Source organism: Empidonax traillii, unplaced genomic scaffold, assembly GCF_003031625.1.
Source record: "Empidonax traillii isolate 1590-97213 ecotype Southwest subspecies unplaced genomic scaffold, ASM303162v1 scaffold231:size1146757, whole genome shotgun sequence".
NCBI lineage: Eukaryota > Metazoa > Chordata > Aves > Passeriformes > Tyrannidae > Empidonax > Empidonax traillii.
Window position 1 is genome coordinate 1,077,189 of NW_020955424.1, and position 14,380 is coordinate 1,091,568.

General features: G+C 39.4%; 1 protein-coding gene across 2 annotated transcripts in view; it reads left to right on the plus strand.

The window, feature by feature from the left end:
* The window catches only part of SLC9A7 (solute carrier family 9 member A7), a 68,188-nt gene extending 58,084 nt beyond the window's left edge, over positions 1-10,104 (plus strand). For both annotated transcript variants that reach the window (XM_027888095.1, XM_027888096.1), the window contains 2 exons: positions 1,640-1,745; positions 8,345-10,104. In XM_027888095.1, coding sequence (XP_027743896.1) covers positions 1,640-1,745; positions 8,345-8,593 — 355 coding nt within the window. In that variant the 3' untranslated portion in view covers positions 8,594-10,104. The remainder of the gene's footprint in view (positions 1-1,639; positions 1,746-8,344) is intronic.
* The last annotated feature ends 4,276 nt before the right edge of the window (positions 10,105-14,380 follow it).

Here is a 14,380-nt window from a genome sequence, read left to right on the forward strand (position 1 = left end):
GGTCACTAGCAATCTTTAGGGAAGGTTGCTGTGAAGTTTGTGCCAAGGAAACTGACATCCAGAGGCAGAACTGTATCTTAGAGGCAAAAGTCTGTTCCTTCTGTTGCAAGGAGGCATTCAGATAAACACTGGCTAGGTAGGCTTCAATTGAACAGACGGAATGATCTTCAGAATTGCCACCTCTGTATCCATGGCTAAATGTAAAAATATTTTTCTGATACATTCACTTGGTTTCTGGGTAGAAAGGCAGATTATCTCAGAATTCACTCTTTGCAAAGGAACTTGAAAGAGATGCAAGAAAACGATGGCAGTGTGCTCCAGTGCTGGCTATTGCCTGCTGAGCTCTAGATAAGCAGCAACTTCATTCCTGTGGAATGCAGAGTTCATTTAATGTCATGGGCTGTTCCCTGGGTTCACCCACAACTGTTAAACACGAAGAAAACTGCAACTTTGATGAAGTACCAGATGTCTTTTACTGGGTTTGTTTTCTTATGACCGAGTTGCTGTGGGTTTGTCTGCCACAGGGCAGCATAGAGGTTGGCAGGTTAGTCCAAGGGCCAAGTTTGTTTCTTTCCAGGAATGGGTGTAACCACGATGTTAGTGAAGGAGGAAACATAACTGTGCTCTAGCAAAGACACTATGCCAGGCTCTGCTAAGGAGAAGCGATAGCTCTCTGCTAGAACAGCCCCTTTTTAACCCTCTCTGTGCCCTAAGTATCTTGATTTGTTGGGAGGATCAAGGAAACTGTTATATTCACGAATGGATTTGATTCTCTCTGTGCTTGGAGTCTGAGGAAAATAACAGGAATACCTGCAAAATATATATTTACATTTAAAATAATCAAACTGACTCGTGTGCCAGTCAAGACCAACTGTGTAGCAGGGACACAACTTTTGACTCTTGAGCATTTTTTCAGGCATATTTTCAGTCTGGAGTACTCATATGAACAAATATGGGTTTAACTGGGAGCAGACCTATGAAAAGAGGTGTTAAGACATGTTGCTTTCCTGCTCCCATGTCCCCTTGATGTAATATAGGTAGCATTGTTTCCTTCCACGTTGTGTTACGTGGTTCTTGCCATGCAGTTTTCCCTTCGCCTTTCTGAGGCTGTGTGTGGTATGTGTGTGTGCACTGCTGAAGTGTCTTTGAGCCTTACTGATTGCATCTCTGTGGCTCAGTAAGCAGCTAGTGGATCAGTTGGCTATATTGCTTTAAGGACGTTGGATAAACAGCATTTCTTTATTTCCCTGTGTTGAGCCACATAGGAATGTCACCTTGTTACCTCTAGCTTGCAGCCTTGGCACCATCCTTCCATCTTCAGAGCACAAATAGTCTTGGACCCTTTAACACTAAAGCACTTGTACCTTTACTTGCTCCTTTACACTTTAGAGAACCTAGAAGCTGGAAAAATAGGGACTGTGTGAAAATCTTAAGAAGAGAGGTGGCTAGTTGTCCTTACGGAAAATGTGTGAGTAAGGAAACTGCCCTTGAAAGGATCAAGGGGAAAATGTTGAGGGGATGTTACATGTACAGTTATTGAGTAGCACAGTTCAAATGCAAAACCACATTTATGTACACTTGTCTTTTTATTTTCAGTAGTGGTTGTTGAGCACTGGTATGTTTTCCTTAACTATTAAAGTTATTTAAAGCCAATTCTCACTCACAGTGGCCCTCCATTGACCACAACTCTACCCAGCTGGTGTGGCCTGATAGCCCGCTGTCTGACAAGTCCCCAGGTTTATGATGTAAGTAGAACAACTCAATACTTCTGTGTTTTGTTTGTATTTGTTTAACTACAGCGAATCAGTGTTTTTCTTTTTAGGCATTTTCTGGTTTCAGATCATTTGACAGATATACTGCAAGAAAGTACTGGTTTGTCCTAGGCAGAAAATATTTAAGATTCTCTCCCCTGAGGCAACAACTTCTGTACGTAGAAATCAGAAAGGATCTTGTTTTTCAAATACTATATTAAAAAAATAACATTTAAAGATATTGGGAAATTACAGGCTGTGCTGGTTTAAAACTAAACTGGTGGGAGAAATGAACCCAGCTCAAAGGGATTACACGTCAGAGCTACAATTTCCTAAAAAGATTACAATAAACACAATGATACAGAGAAAACTGGTTTTAACCCACAAAATCAGATATATAACCCTGCACCGTGGGACAAGAACCAAACAGTGTTCACTGGCCCCTGTGCTAAGCACCATGTGGTTCCCCTGGGGGCAAAGTAACAAGAAAGGAAACCTGTTGGTCTGAATGATGGTCGTGGTTCTGTTGATGTAATGATCACAGGCTTGTTGAGAGTGGCAGTGGCAGTCCTGTTGGAGTTTTAGTCCTCCTCTGGATCCGATGGGTGGTAGCAGAAGTCCCAAACTCCAAAGATTATATATGCTCAGGTTCAGGTGGGAATGCCCGGTACCTCTCCCGGAGTGGGAGTTTCACAGTGGTGAGTCATGGGGTATTTTTGGATGTCTAGGTGTCACAGCTGCCTATTATGCCAGTCCATTGGGGCCCATTAACAGAGATGACTCCTCAGGCTGGGTGTAAAGGTGCTAATGCCTCCATGGAGGGGAGTTATCACAGCTGAGTCATTGGTATGAAGACTAAGAAACACTCTCCTGCCTTATGGTGTTCTTTAACATCCAGCTTGTAGCTTTGAATCACTTCAAAATATTCAGTCCCTTCTCAACAGTTTTGCACAAGGTTCTTTCCGTGTTACCACTACGCTTTGAGGTTTCCTTAGAGAAGTCACTGACACATATATCCATGCCAGAAACAAATCTGGTAAAACTTCCCTCTATTGTTTCCATTGTGAAATTTGAGATCACATTTCAGGAACCGTTAATCAGTTACTTATCTCAGTCTAGCAGGTCACTCTCTTCTTTACAGCCATGTCTTGCAATAATTAATGCTTCATTCTCATATTACTCTTGCAGGACCCTGATACGTGTCATTCCTATCTGTACAGTGCTTCTGAATTCTACAACTTTTTTATGAGCCACTTGTAAATAAAACCATGTGGGATGTCTCATATTTGTAGGTTCTCTGGGATGTTAATATCTCTGCTATGTTCAAGTAGTCTTACACCAGTTTTCTATTAATCCTTTCCTAGACAGTTATGATTTCCACCTGCAATTTTGAAATACTTTGCTGCATCTTTCTTGGTATTATTAGCAACTTACTTGTACCTGACAGAAAAATTTCAAAGAACTTGGAAATTTCTGTTGCCTATTTGCAGCTATTAGTAATGCAAGAAATTGGCCTTATTCTCATCTTTGCAGTGCCACTGGAGGTCTTAAAACAGATCTAGGCTGGAAGGCATCCATCAGACCAATTATCCTACTTGTGTGTTGCCTGTGTGTCTGTCTACATATGATCTTATGAGAGTAATTGTCCAGTAACTGAGAATCTAACCAGAATGAACATGCAACCTTTGCCTTTTATTTTCTCTCATAGTTAGGCTCTTTCTTCTCTTTTCTCATTGTTGTTAGCTACCGCTGCATGTGGAAACTTATTCTTTAGTTGGATTGGTTCTGTGACAAACACACATGGAATGTTAACTTCATTAAAAATGCTTGCAAGGTTGCATACTTTGTTAAGGTGTGTAATTCACATTGTATTGTCTCTTCTGTTCCTATTTCAGTGCATTGTGAATTAGTCTTAGGAAAGAATATAATTTTGAGGGTTTTTTTCTAGCTTCTTTTCAAGATTTCTGAACCCTGCATTGCTTTGTTGCTTTTTGTCTCTTTGTTTGGCTGACTTTGCTACAGAACTTGGCTATGCCATTTTATTACTGGCTAAAAAGCCATGGATTTTTTTTTTTCCCCTTTCTATTTAAGTGCAGTTGAAGCAATGGACAGAGCCATGTCTTTGTGGGGACAGAAAATGCTTGGAATAGTTGTGCCTTTGTGAGGTATTTCCAGGAAAATTGAGTGGTACATCTGTGAGAATTAAAGACTGAAGACTTAAGTTAAGCAAAAAAAATTCTGTAAATATTCACTAGAGTATAACATAGCTGGAAAATATGTTTCCAAAACAAGTATTAGATTCTGGATCTCGTTCAGGTGCATGTCTGGAATTATGACATCTACACAGAGAAGAAAGCATACACCTGTGTGTATATACTCATTGTGTATCGATGTCTTGTTTTCAGCTTTTATTGTTTTGGAGTGTTTTTTTCTCCTCTGACTTTATTACAACATTACTTAAAATTCACTTTCATTTCCATGAGTGGGAGTATGTCTTTTTAACTAGATGCCAAGGGAAGGTTTGAAAGTCTAAAAGTCAAATGATCCTATTACGTAGTCCACCCACAACTTATTTTTAAGCATGAGATCGTGTCCTCTAGGCTTGAATTTGCATGACATACATGTCAGGCTCTGAGTCAGCACACAGAGGTGAGGTACAGTGGATTTTTTTCCAGAGGTGTTGTTACTATTCCTTGCTGATGTTCTCCCACTTGTATTAGTCTGTGCCACTAGGCTCATCATGAAGTGTTTCCCACAGACACACCACAAGCTGGAACTTAAAAACATGCTGCAGTTAGGAGTGAAATTTTGAAAATTGTAATTTTAAACACTATTTTTCTCTTCTGGTGATGTTGTCTTCGGTGCATGAGCAGTTGGCAGGGCATTCCAATTTATCCCAAACTAACGTAGGTCCATTTTTTTCCTTTCTTTTTGACACGTCCTACGAAACTTTTAGTAATTCTCGGTTCCATCAGTCATTTGTCTCAGCTGGAAGAAGCATTCCTGCTTCTTGGGGGTTTTGTTGTTTGAGTTTGTTTTTTTTTTTTTTGTCCAAGGTGTGTTTTTTGTCTTTCACACTCTCCTACACTTTTTTTTAAAGTTTAGTTCTTACACCATGTGTAGCATGACAACTTGGTATGAAAGTAGAGGGAATTGAATTGATTTATAAGTATGCAATCTCAGTGAAGAAACTTGCTTTGCAGACTTTATAAATCTTGCAGGATGTAACTCTCAAAATGGGTAAGAAAGCTGTTCAGCCATGCTTTGCCCTTCCCTGTCCTTAGTGGTTCTACCTTCATAGCAAAAATTGTTTAGTTTCTTTGGTGAATTTAAATTCAGCTGAGAAACAGAGAAACTGTAAGTGAAGCATCAGATTCAGGTTGCTATATATTTTGTATGTACACTACTCGATGCCTTTGTTTTGGAGCCACAAGATAAGCAACTTCCGATGCAAGTTTTGTCATCTGTGATGCCTGTGTTGTATTCAGCACCAGCATTTGTAACTACTGCCAACGCACTCTGCTTGTGCTTCTTTTTACATTGTCTTAGCAGGCAATAAAGACAGGCTGTGTAAGCAGTAACTCACTTTAAATAAGCTTTAATATAAAAACAAAAAACGTTTCCAGCACACATTCTTAGGAACATGAACAGATTTTACCACAAATAGGACAGAGTGCAGTGAGGTCCCTCGAGGTTATGGTCGGCACATCAAAGCAAAATTCAGGCTTTTGCAGAGTTTTGGATTTAGGTATTTAGCCATTCCAGTCTGTCAGTTTAAGTCATGCAGTTCAGACCTATGTTTTCTGAGCGAATTGAAGCTATTCCTACAGAACTGTAGGGGATTGCAGAGGCCTGTTTAGGGTTTTTCTTGGAAGTATTTCAAGTCTCTGGGGATCTACTTGGATACATTTCCTGTCTTTCTTGAAAGAATTGTTCATGCTGCATGAAGCACAGTAGGTTTATTCACCCATCCTCTTTGTTTGCAAACATAGTAAATCCGTATACTACATGGGATTGTTCATGGATGTTCTCTGGGGAAATATATATATGAATATATATGAAATAAATTGCCTGCTGCTTGTAGTGCTATTCAGAAGTGAAATAAATAAAAGGAACTTGGCTCATACAAGGCAATGTTTATTCACTATCTGGAGAGAAAGCTAAGTGTTTTCTCTGGAGCTGATCACATTTATGTACATGCAAGTATAACCTGGGACAAACCAGCAAAGACTGAGTTAGGACTTGCCACACAGTATAAAGCCAATGGCCCTCTCCTTTTAATATCTTGCTTCCAAGAGCTTTTCAGCCTTTTGGGGAAGCTCAAGCATAGCATGTTTTTACCAGTTTCTTATCTGATAGGTGGCTGCAAGGATTTGCTGTTCAACAGCTTTGTGGAGACAGGAGGTGCTTTGAGAGCTTACTGTAGCCACTTCACATGTGGTCCTGTTCTGGCAATAGCTTCTGGTTCTCTGTTAGCCCTGCCTTCCCCTCCTCGGTGCTTCTCCAAGGGCAAGGACCGTGAAAGGGTGCATATGATAGAGCTTCTCAGCTTCTTCTGCTTCTTAAAACATAATCAGTCAACAGTCACACACTGCCTGCTTCTTGCTCATTTTTCCACTTTTCATCTTTATTTTAATGCCTCTTCTTCAAAACGATATATATCTGGGTATCAGATTTTCCTAAATAGATTACTATTTGGAGTGTATTTTTTAGGCACAACTTGGCCTTGTCCCTCAGACTTTTACTTTTTTTGCAACTAAAAGCTCATGAAGGCTGTTTTTGCCAACTATAGCCAAACCCTTTAATTGTTGGCTTTTTGCTTTTTAAGATGGTGCCAGTAGTTCAGTGTTTTCTTTGTGATCAAAGAAGGCAAGTGTTCTAAACTCTATTTGCTCTTTGGGAACAGTGCTCTCTATCACATTAACCCTGTCACTAAAGAGCAGTGATAAATTTGGATGCCACGAAGTTTCTGAGAAATTAGCATTCATCCTAGGTAGGGCTTGCCTTGAACCCAGTGCTGAACTGCACTGTTTCTTTCATCGGTTTTGGCAAACTCCTGACACCTCTTCTAGTCCTCGTTAGTTAAATATTCTGTATCATCTAGAGGTTTCTGCTGCTTTATTTTAGCTGATTATCATTCTGACATAAAGATAAGAAGCTTTCCTAGGATGTTTTATTTAGCCAGGCGCTGCCTTCTTCATCAAGGACAGGTTAATCAGCATTTTCAATCACCAGTGCTCTGAACTCCTGTTCTGCAGTAGAGGCAGGGCTTTCTGTTCAGGCTGAACACAGGCATCCTATCTCACATGGCCTATGCCCTCCTTCCTTTGCAGCAATGGAAGAAAATAATGTATTTTGAGAGCATAGCCCGATCAGTGTCCAGCCTACCGAGGAGAACAGCAATACACACTTACATTTCAGCTCTTGCTAAGCAGGATGGAGCTATTCATGTGGAGAAATAATTGCTTTCAGTTGCAAGAACGCGAGCTAATAGTACCAATAGAATTTTCTTTAAATATAAGGAAAATCCATTTTCTGACCAATTCAGTTGTTTTGCCTTTTACCAAGACCATGTTAAACTCAAATGGAACATGGCACAATTGCTTGCTGTTGTGATTATGCTGTGTAGAGAAATTAAGTGTTTTGTTACATTTCGGCAGTTTCTAGTCTCTGATCGTATATTTCATCCCATCTCTGATAAAATAAATTCACAGGGTTTCGTGCACCACTTTCTTAAATGATTTTGAAAAGAGAAAGTATGAAAACTAGTTACAAAACTATGAAGCAAGCACTTTTCCTGTATCAATCTTTTTTATGGCTCAGTAGCATTCACAAGAACTAGGTCAAGTAATTCTCTGTTTAGTGGCAGGTAAAAGTAAGCAGATAATTTGAAAGAATATTGTTAATCTTGATGTATAACAAACAATTGTTAAGGAATCCTTGAACATTAAAATTTTGGAAAATTTCTAAAATTCTTACCAGTTCGCATGAAACTTTTATTAATGAATTTGACTAACTAGCAATAGATGCAACTCTGACTTTTTGTCTGAAGTGCCCCAAGTGTTCTTGGTCTCCAGTCTTTCTCTTGTAATGCCTTCTAAACTGTCATGCAAAAACCAGTGTGTACTGCAGATCTCTCCTGTACTCCTGGTATACTTTCAGTGCTACTAAATCCCAGGTTACCCGTTTCATAACCTAGTTCTTGGCTTCAGCTCCCCCCATCATCTCTCCACAGTAGCAGTAGTTATACAGGGATTACTAAGCTGATTTGCAAACACTGGGTTCAAGGTTATTTTTAACGTTTCTTAAGGTGAAGCCTTACCTCTTACTGCTTCTGTATTGACACGTAGGTAAATTCTTCTGTTTGGTTACTTTCTGGGCAAAGAAAGATGCTGTGCACTGTACAAAGATTTTTCTTTTTCTCTCTCTCTCCTTTTTTTTTTTTTTTTTTTTTTTTTTTTTTTTTTTTTTTTTTTTTTTTTTTTTTTTTTTTTTTTTTTTTTTTTTTTTTTTTTTTTTTTTTTTTTTTTTTTTTTTTTTTTTTTTTTTTTTTTTTTTTTTTTTTTTTTTTTTTTTTTTTTTTGTCTTTTCAGAATCAGGAACAGCTTAGAGAAGAGGATTCTGATTTTATTCTGAATGACGGTGACCTTACTGTGACATACGGTGACACAACAATAACTGCAAATGGTTCATCTGGCCCCCATACAGCTACCACTAGCCTTGATGGCAGGAGAACAAAAAGTAGTTCAGAGGAGGCACTGGAACGTGATTTGGGAGCAGCAGATCATGAAGTTACAAGCAGGGGTACTCGGCTAGTATTTCCTCTGGAATACAATGCATGATTACTGACTCAGTAAAAATAACTCTTGCTCTGTGAATGGATCAAGGAAGACTGCAGGCCACTGTGTCACTTGAGGTGGGGAAGTTTATTCAAACAAGTTAACATGCGTAAGTGGTTTTACTAGGGTCTGAAGATGTCACCTATTTTTCACTCAAGATGCTGACAGTGGGGTTTTCTAAATGTCTGAATATAGACAAATGAGAAAACTGGTCATTCTCCTCTTTTCAACCACATATTGAATCCAAGTATAACTGGCATGCTGCAATTGTCTTGTTCAGCTGCAGCAGCTCTCTCTCTGAAGAGAGGTACATGAAAACATTGTCATAGAACTGAGTTTGTCTTGACTTAGCTTGGGAATGTGGAGGAAGAGCTATAAACTTGATCATTATTATGAGACAAAAAAGGATGTGTGTTGTCTGAATGTAGAGAGATTCATTGTTAACTTCTCTCCTGAGGCTGAGGAAACTAAAGTGAAATGGGACAGAATACAATAGGACTACAGATGCGTGAATGAAAGACTGAGTTACTGTTACTGCAAGCTGTACTTGAAATATTTCAGGGAAAAAAGGGAAAAGAAGATTTCTTCGCTGGCCAGCTGTTTAAATAGGAAGGCAATGAGAGCTATTTCTCCCTTTAGCTTTGGGCAACTTGACTATTAACCTAACTTCTAGTGCCTCGAACGAAAAACATCCAGCTTCCTGTGGTCTAAGATGCACCTGACCCAACACAAGCCTGGGGCCAGCCTCTTTTGGGTAGCAGTCATGAAATAAAATTTTCTTTCCCTTAAGGTTCTTAAATCGTACGACAATAGTTGAAAACTTGGGCAGGGGAAAACAGCAAATAGGAGGAGAGAGAGAGGCAGTATTGAACTTGCATGGAACCATGAGGTTTCATATTGCTCAGAAGAATCCATGGACTCTGCTTACAGTTCTTGTGTGTGATAAACAGCAAACATCTAATTAAACAGAAAAACAAATACTACTGGCTTTACCATTCATGACTATCCTGAAAGAATGCTGTTTACTCTCGTTCTCTTTTGCAGAGTAGATGTGAAACTTCAGTGGGGCATTGCACAACAGCATATAAGCTACAGAAGCGATGAACTGTACTATCATCTTAAATGTGAAAAGGGAAAAATCTCTGACTAGTATTTAGCCCACTTACACGTAGGCTAGCTTTAACTTATTGCTAAATGCTTTTTAATTTCCAGATGAAGAGATAATCATTGTCTTTGCCAATAGCTGAAAATGTATGCTTTGAAGAGCAGTTCAGCTATTTAAAGCATGCTAGAATGTGACTTCATTCTCATGTCTCAAAAAGATTTATTTTTTTAAAGAGTTCTGTGGCCCACTAATGTGATGTAATATCAATTTGTCCAAAAAGTGTGTTTTTTTTCTTGATGACATTTCAGTTGTTCCTCTCATAAAACTGTGTGTGAGTAAATACCCACTCTGTTGTTCCTTACCTATTAAACTTATTGGGCTAACCTTGGTACATGAATTTACTGCTGCAAAGAAACATTGCAGTTGTGTTGTCTAGTCTGCTTTCTTTCACATATGTCCTATGATGAGTGATCTACCTCCTTGTTTGTCCCTCCAAGGTAAAGTTGTGATGGGCATTGATCTGTAATGACTGTCTCACATTATTAAGAAAAGAGACACAAGGAACCCAGAAGTCTTTTTGTGGAAAAACAAAGACTGATATAGTCTGAGCTCTGTTCTCAAATGGTGAAGAGACACTGAAGATCTCTGAGCAGAGCAACTCATTTTCAGGGCTTCACATGTTTTGCACAAAAAAGTAAGTTCGCTTCCCTGGGACTACAGGCAGTTTATCAGTTAAAGCTGGGGAGCTCTGAGCAGATCCTGTGACTGCTAAGAGCAGTCTTATAAACAGGATTTTTCAGGGTGCTTTCTGTGAGAGGTGTTCAAGGCGCTGCTGGCGCTGGCTCCAACAGTTATCAGAAAGGGGCAATGCTATGATGAGTGTTTATGCTGTGCATTACGTGTCTGCTATGCAGTGTAAGCTGGCTTTTCTGATAAAGCCTGAGCAAGGGTGAAGTATCACATACTTGGTACCTGACCAAGTCTAGCCCTACTCCAAGGATGCAAGTTTTATGGCCTATGAAAAGACAAAAAAAAAAAAAAATTATTTACTTTTACATGGAAGGAATTGCCTTTGGGGAAAGGACTGCAGGAGTTTTGGCTGGAGGAGTGAAAAAAAAAAAAAAAAAAGATTTTTTTGGCTGAACTCCCAAAGAGCTGATCTGAAGCGAGTACATAACAAAGGTTAAAATCATGTCTACTATTAACTAAATGATAACTACTATGTTTTTTTCCTGGGGGGAGGGAAAGACATAATAGGAAGTCTAGCAACTTTAATAGACAGCATGAGGAGCTTACAATAGCTAGGAGGCCAGATCCTGTGATTTTCAGTCTTTATAATCAGATTGGCATGGAAAGCATTGTCGTTCTTGTGTAATTTCAATTAAAGTCTCTCTTCAGACAGTATTGGTCAGAGGAGCGTCTTTCAGTCTGATTCTGAACAGTAAAACCCTAGGAACTAATATGGTTCACATGCCTTTCAAAGAAAGGTTCAGTGTTTCCTTTAACTCTGAAGCAGCTCAGTGGAATAACATGCTTGACCTCAGCTTTGGCAGACATGGTCTCTGCTTCTGCACCAGTGTGGGAATGGAATTTGGATACTCAGAAATCTCAGCTTCATGTGCTTTTCTTTAACATGTAGGGGGGAGATCTTTGTAGGGGAGAAACCAGAAAAGTTACAGATGCATCAGCTGGGAGTATTCCTCTCCTTAATTACTGAACTCATGACCCACTGGAACTTTAAAGCAAGGGAAGACAAATCATGACCAGGAGGCACACACCATCCAGCAGAAAAGAAGCCAGTTAATACCCTGGACTGGCTGTGAACAGTCTTAATCAGAATCACAGAAAGTAGGACTGAGCTGCTGAGTAGGTTAGTTAAACACATTCCTAAGAGAAAAACATGTAGATTAACAAATTCAAATGCCCCATGTTGGAAAATGCTCTTTGTAAGAAGCAGCCCATGCAAACCTTTTTGCAGTGCAGGAGCAGAGTTTTGCTTCCCAGGTTTGGGGATTTGGGGAGGAGAGTTTAATACAGTGCAGTGAGAAACCACAGATTGCTTCTTGGTCTGGAATTTTTGGGAGTGCCCTTCTGAAGAATAACTTCCTGTAGAAATAAGCCTGCAAAGTGAAAGAGGAGGAAAGTGTGGAGGAAACAGCGAATTACAAAGCCAGGAAATGGCTTAAACAGGCAGCTTTACTGTGGGAACAGCATTGTAAACAATTCCTATTCTTAATCTCACAGTCCTAAATGCTGAGACGTTATATAGGCTTTGCATACCTTACCCTAAAATAAGGGCAATGGGACAATGCAAAAATAATAAAACCACCCCATCTTAATTGATCAAAAATCAAAGGCTTATACTGACCTGCTTCTACTCCAGAGCAAGGAAAGTAACCCTTGAACTTTTTTTTTAAGGTAACCTCACATCACTACAATGTTTTCTTGACTCTGAAATGCCTTTAGTAATTTTGAAAGCAGTTCTAGGGTAACGTTAGTGTGACAAATGTGGAGGTGCCTTACAAAGCATGCATACAAACAAACAGGATGTAAATGCTTGGCCAATCATATTTGAGTCTGTGCTGCAGACTCAAATGACATATCTTGTTTTTGTTACCAATGACTTACATAAGCTTTTACTATGGAAATTAAACAGTTGTGACAAAGTGATTAAATATTAGAATCAGTTCAGATTTTTAGGAAATAAAATTATCTATCTGGTTTGGCTGCTTCATTCAGTATGTCTTTATTTTCTCGATCATAATCTATTTTGCACCACCCTATATGGACTTGCAGACCTCCAAAATGCCAGGGGGTTTGAAACTTCGTCTAGGAACTGAATGTTAGCTGGGAGAGACAGCTACTGGAATAGAATTTCTACTGGAATAGAACTCTTTATTAGTTGCCTGCACTGTCTCTATCAAGGAACTTCCTGGGAGAGAAGCCCTACCTTTTTTAATACCTGGCTAAGCTGCTGTGGATAAAACCAATTACCTTCCCAGGTTCATGTACAGTAGTACAGATCCAGAAAGGGTTTATATATATATGCCTGCAAAGGAACAACAATCTTTGTCCTAGGAAAACTAAAAATATTTGGGTTACTTCTATCTTTTGTTAACCTAATTTTTTTCATTTAATTTTCTGATGTCCCTAGTTTCCTGTGGGTTTTTTGTAACCCTTTGGAGCTTGAAAGAACCACATATGAAGACATTAGATACAGATTTTATAAAAGAAGGGAGGGAGTCAGAATAGGCAGACTTCACTTTTGTGCCTGAGCACTATTTCAAAGCTATGCTAACTTATGCAAATTCAATTAATTAAATGGCAATAATTTGAAATACTGGAATTAAAGGTCGCTTTTCCACTTTTAATTGGAAAAAAGTCCAGATTTGTATTCCCTCAGAGAAAGTGAATGCTCAACTTGAAAGGGTTTTGCTGCAATGTTAAAATACTTAACTTCAGGCTATGAGAAATAAATTGGATTTATTTTTTAACTAGTAGAGTCTCTGAAGTTGTTATTACAGAGGCAGAAGTAGGTCATGCAGTTCTGTGTTGTAATATATTTATGACTTTTGTTTCCAGATTTTAGTTTAATCAAGGAGCTTATCATCCACTGCCTGATTTTGAATTTCAGTCCTAAATTGCTTGGCTTGAATGTCTTAATGTTGACACAGATTAATACCAGAAAGCAGAATATCAGAAGACGGTCTTCTGGATCACATCAGCCGATTAGTAATAGCTGTTGTGAAATAACAACTTCCAGCACATGGGGTCACTTGAGGTAAGTTTGTCTGATTTGAGTTTGGGAAATCAGAAGTAAAGGAAGGGAGGTAGAACGATAGGATCCACAGCTGGTTTTGGTGGAGCAGGGAGACAGGCTGCTGTGCCTTTCCTTTGCAGTTATAGGATAGGTGCTACATGTTTCCTTTTTATTAGTTCTGGTCTGTTCATAAAGCTCAAAATCAGAAGCAGCATTTAACCTGATCCCTATCAGTTTACCATTCTCATAATTCTTGTCACTTAAGGTGTGAACTTACCAGTAAGGTTGCGGGAAGTGTCTTAAGGTTACTTCAAACACAAGAAAACAACAGGTATCCAAAGCATATCATGCTGCCCTCAGACTGCCGTGGCAGATGTCCAAAACTTCTGGCACTTCAGTTCCCTTGAGGCACCTAAAGCCTGCATGGTACGATAGGTTCAAGTTGGGGGTGGTCCAAACGCTGTCAGGGAGGGCTGTAATTATGAGTCCTATCCTGAGAGATAAACACTGTTTCTTGTAAAAGCAAGAAAGTAGGTCCTGCTTCGCCAAATGTCTTTAACGACGCTGAGGCAATTACTGTAAGCAGAGGTTTGCAGAAGTGGACTATAGTACTGTATCCCTTGATACAGCCTCTTCATCGTGTTGACAGCTACAGCGACAACCGTCCTTTCGATATTTGCAGTTAAAGTGGTGAGGATGTAAGGAAGACAGCAACTCTCTGCAGTGCTAGGGTCTGATTTCTTGGTCTTCGGCCCACCAGTGGCATGCAGGTGCTCTGAGCCCTAGTTTGGGAGCTCAGTATCCTAACGAGGCTACACAGCAAGCGATGGGGAAGAGAGAAAAAACCGAAATATTGTGAAAGCTCTGCATGTTGCAGGGATAGTAGTAATGGAGGATGGAGAATAAACACCTGCTGGGCATTTTG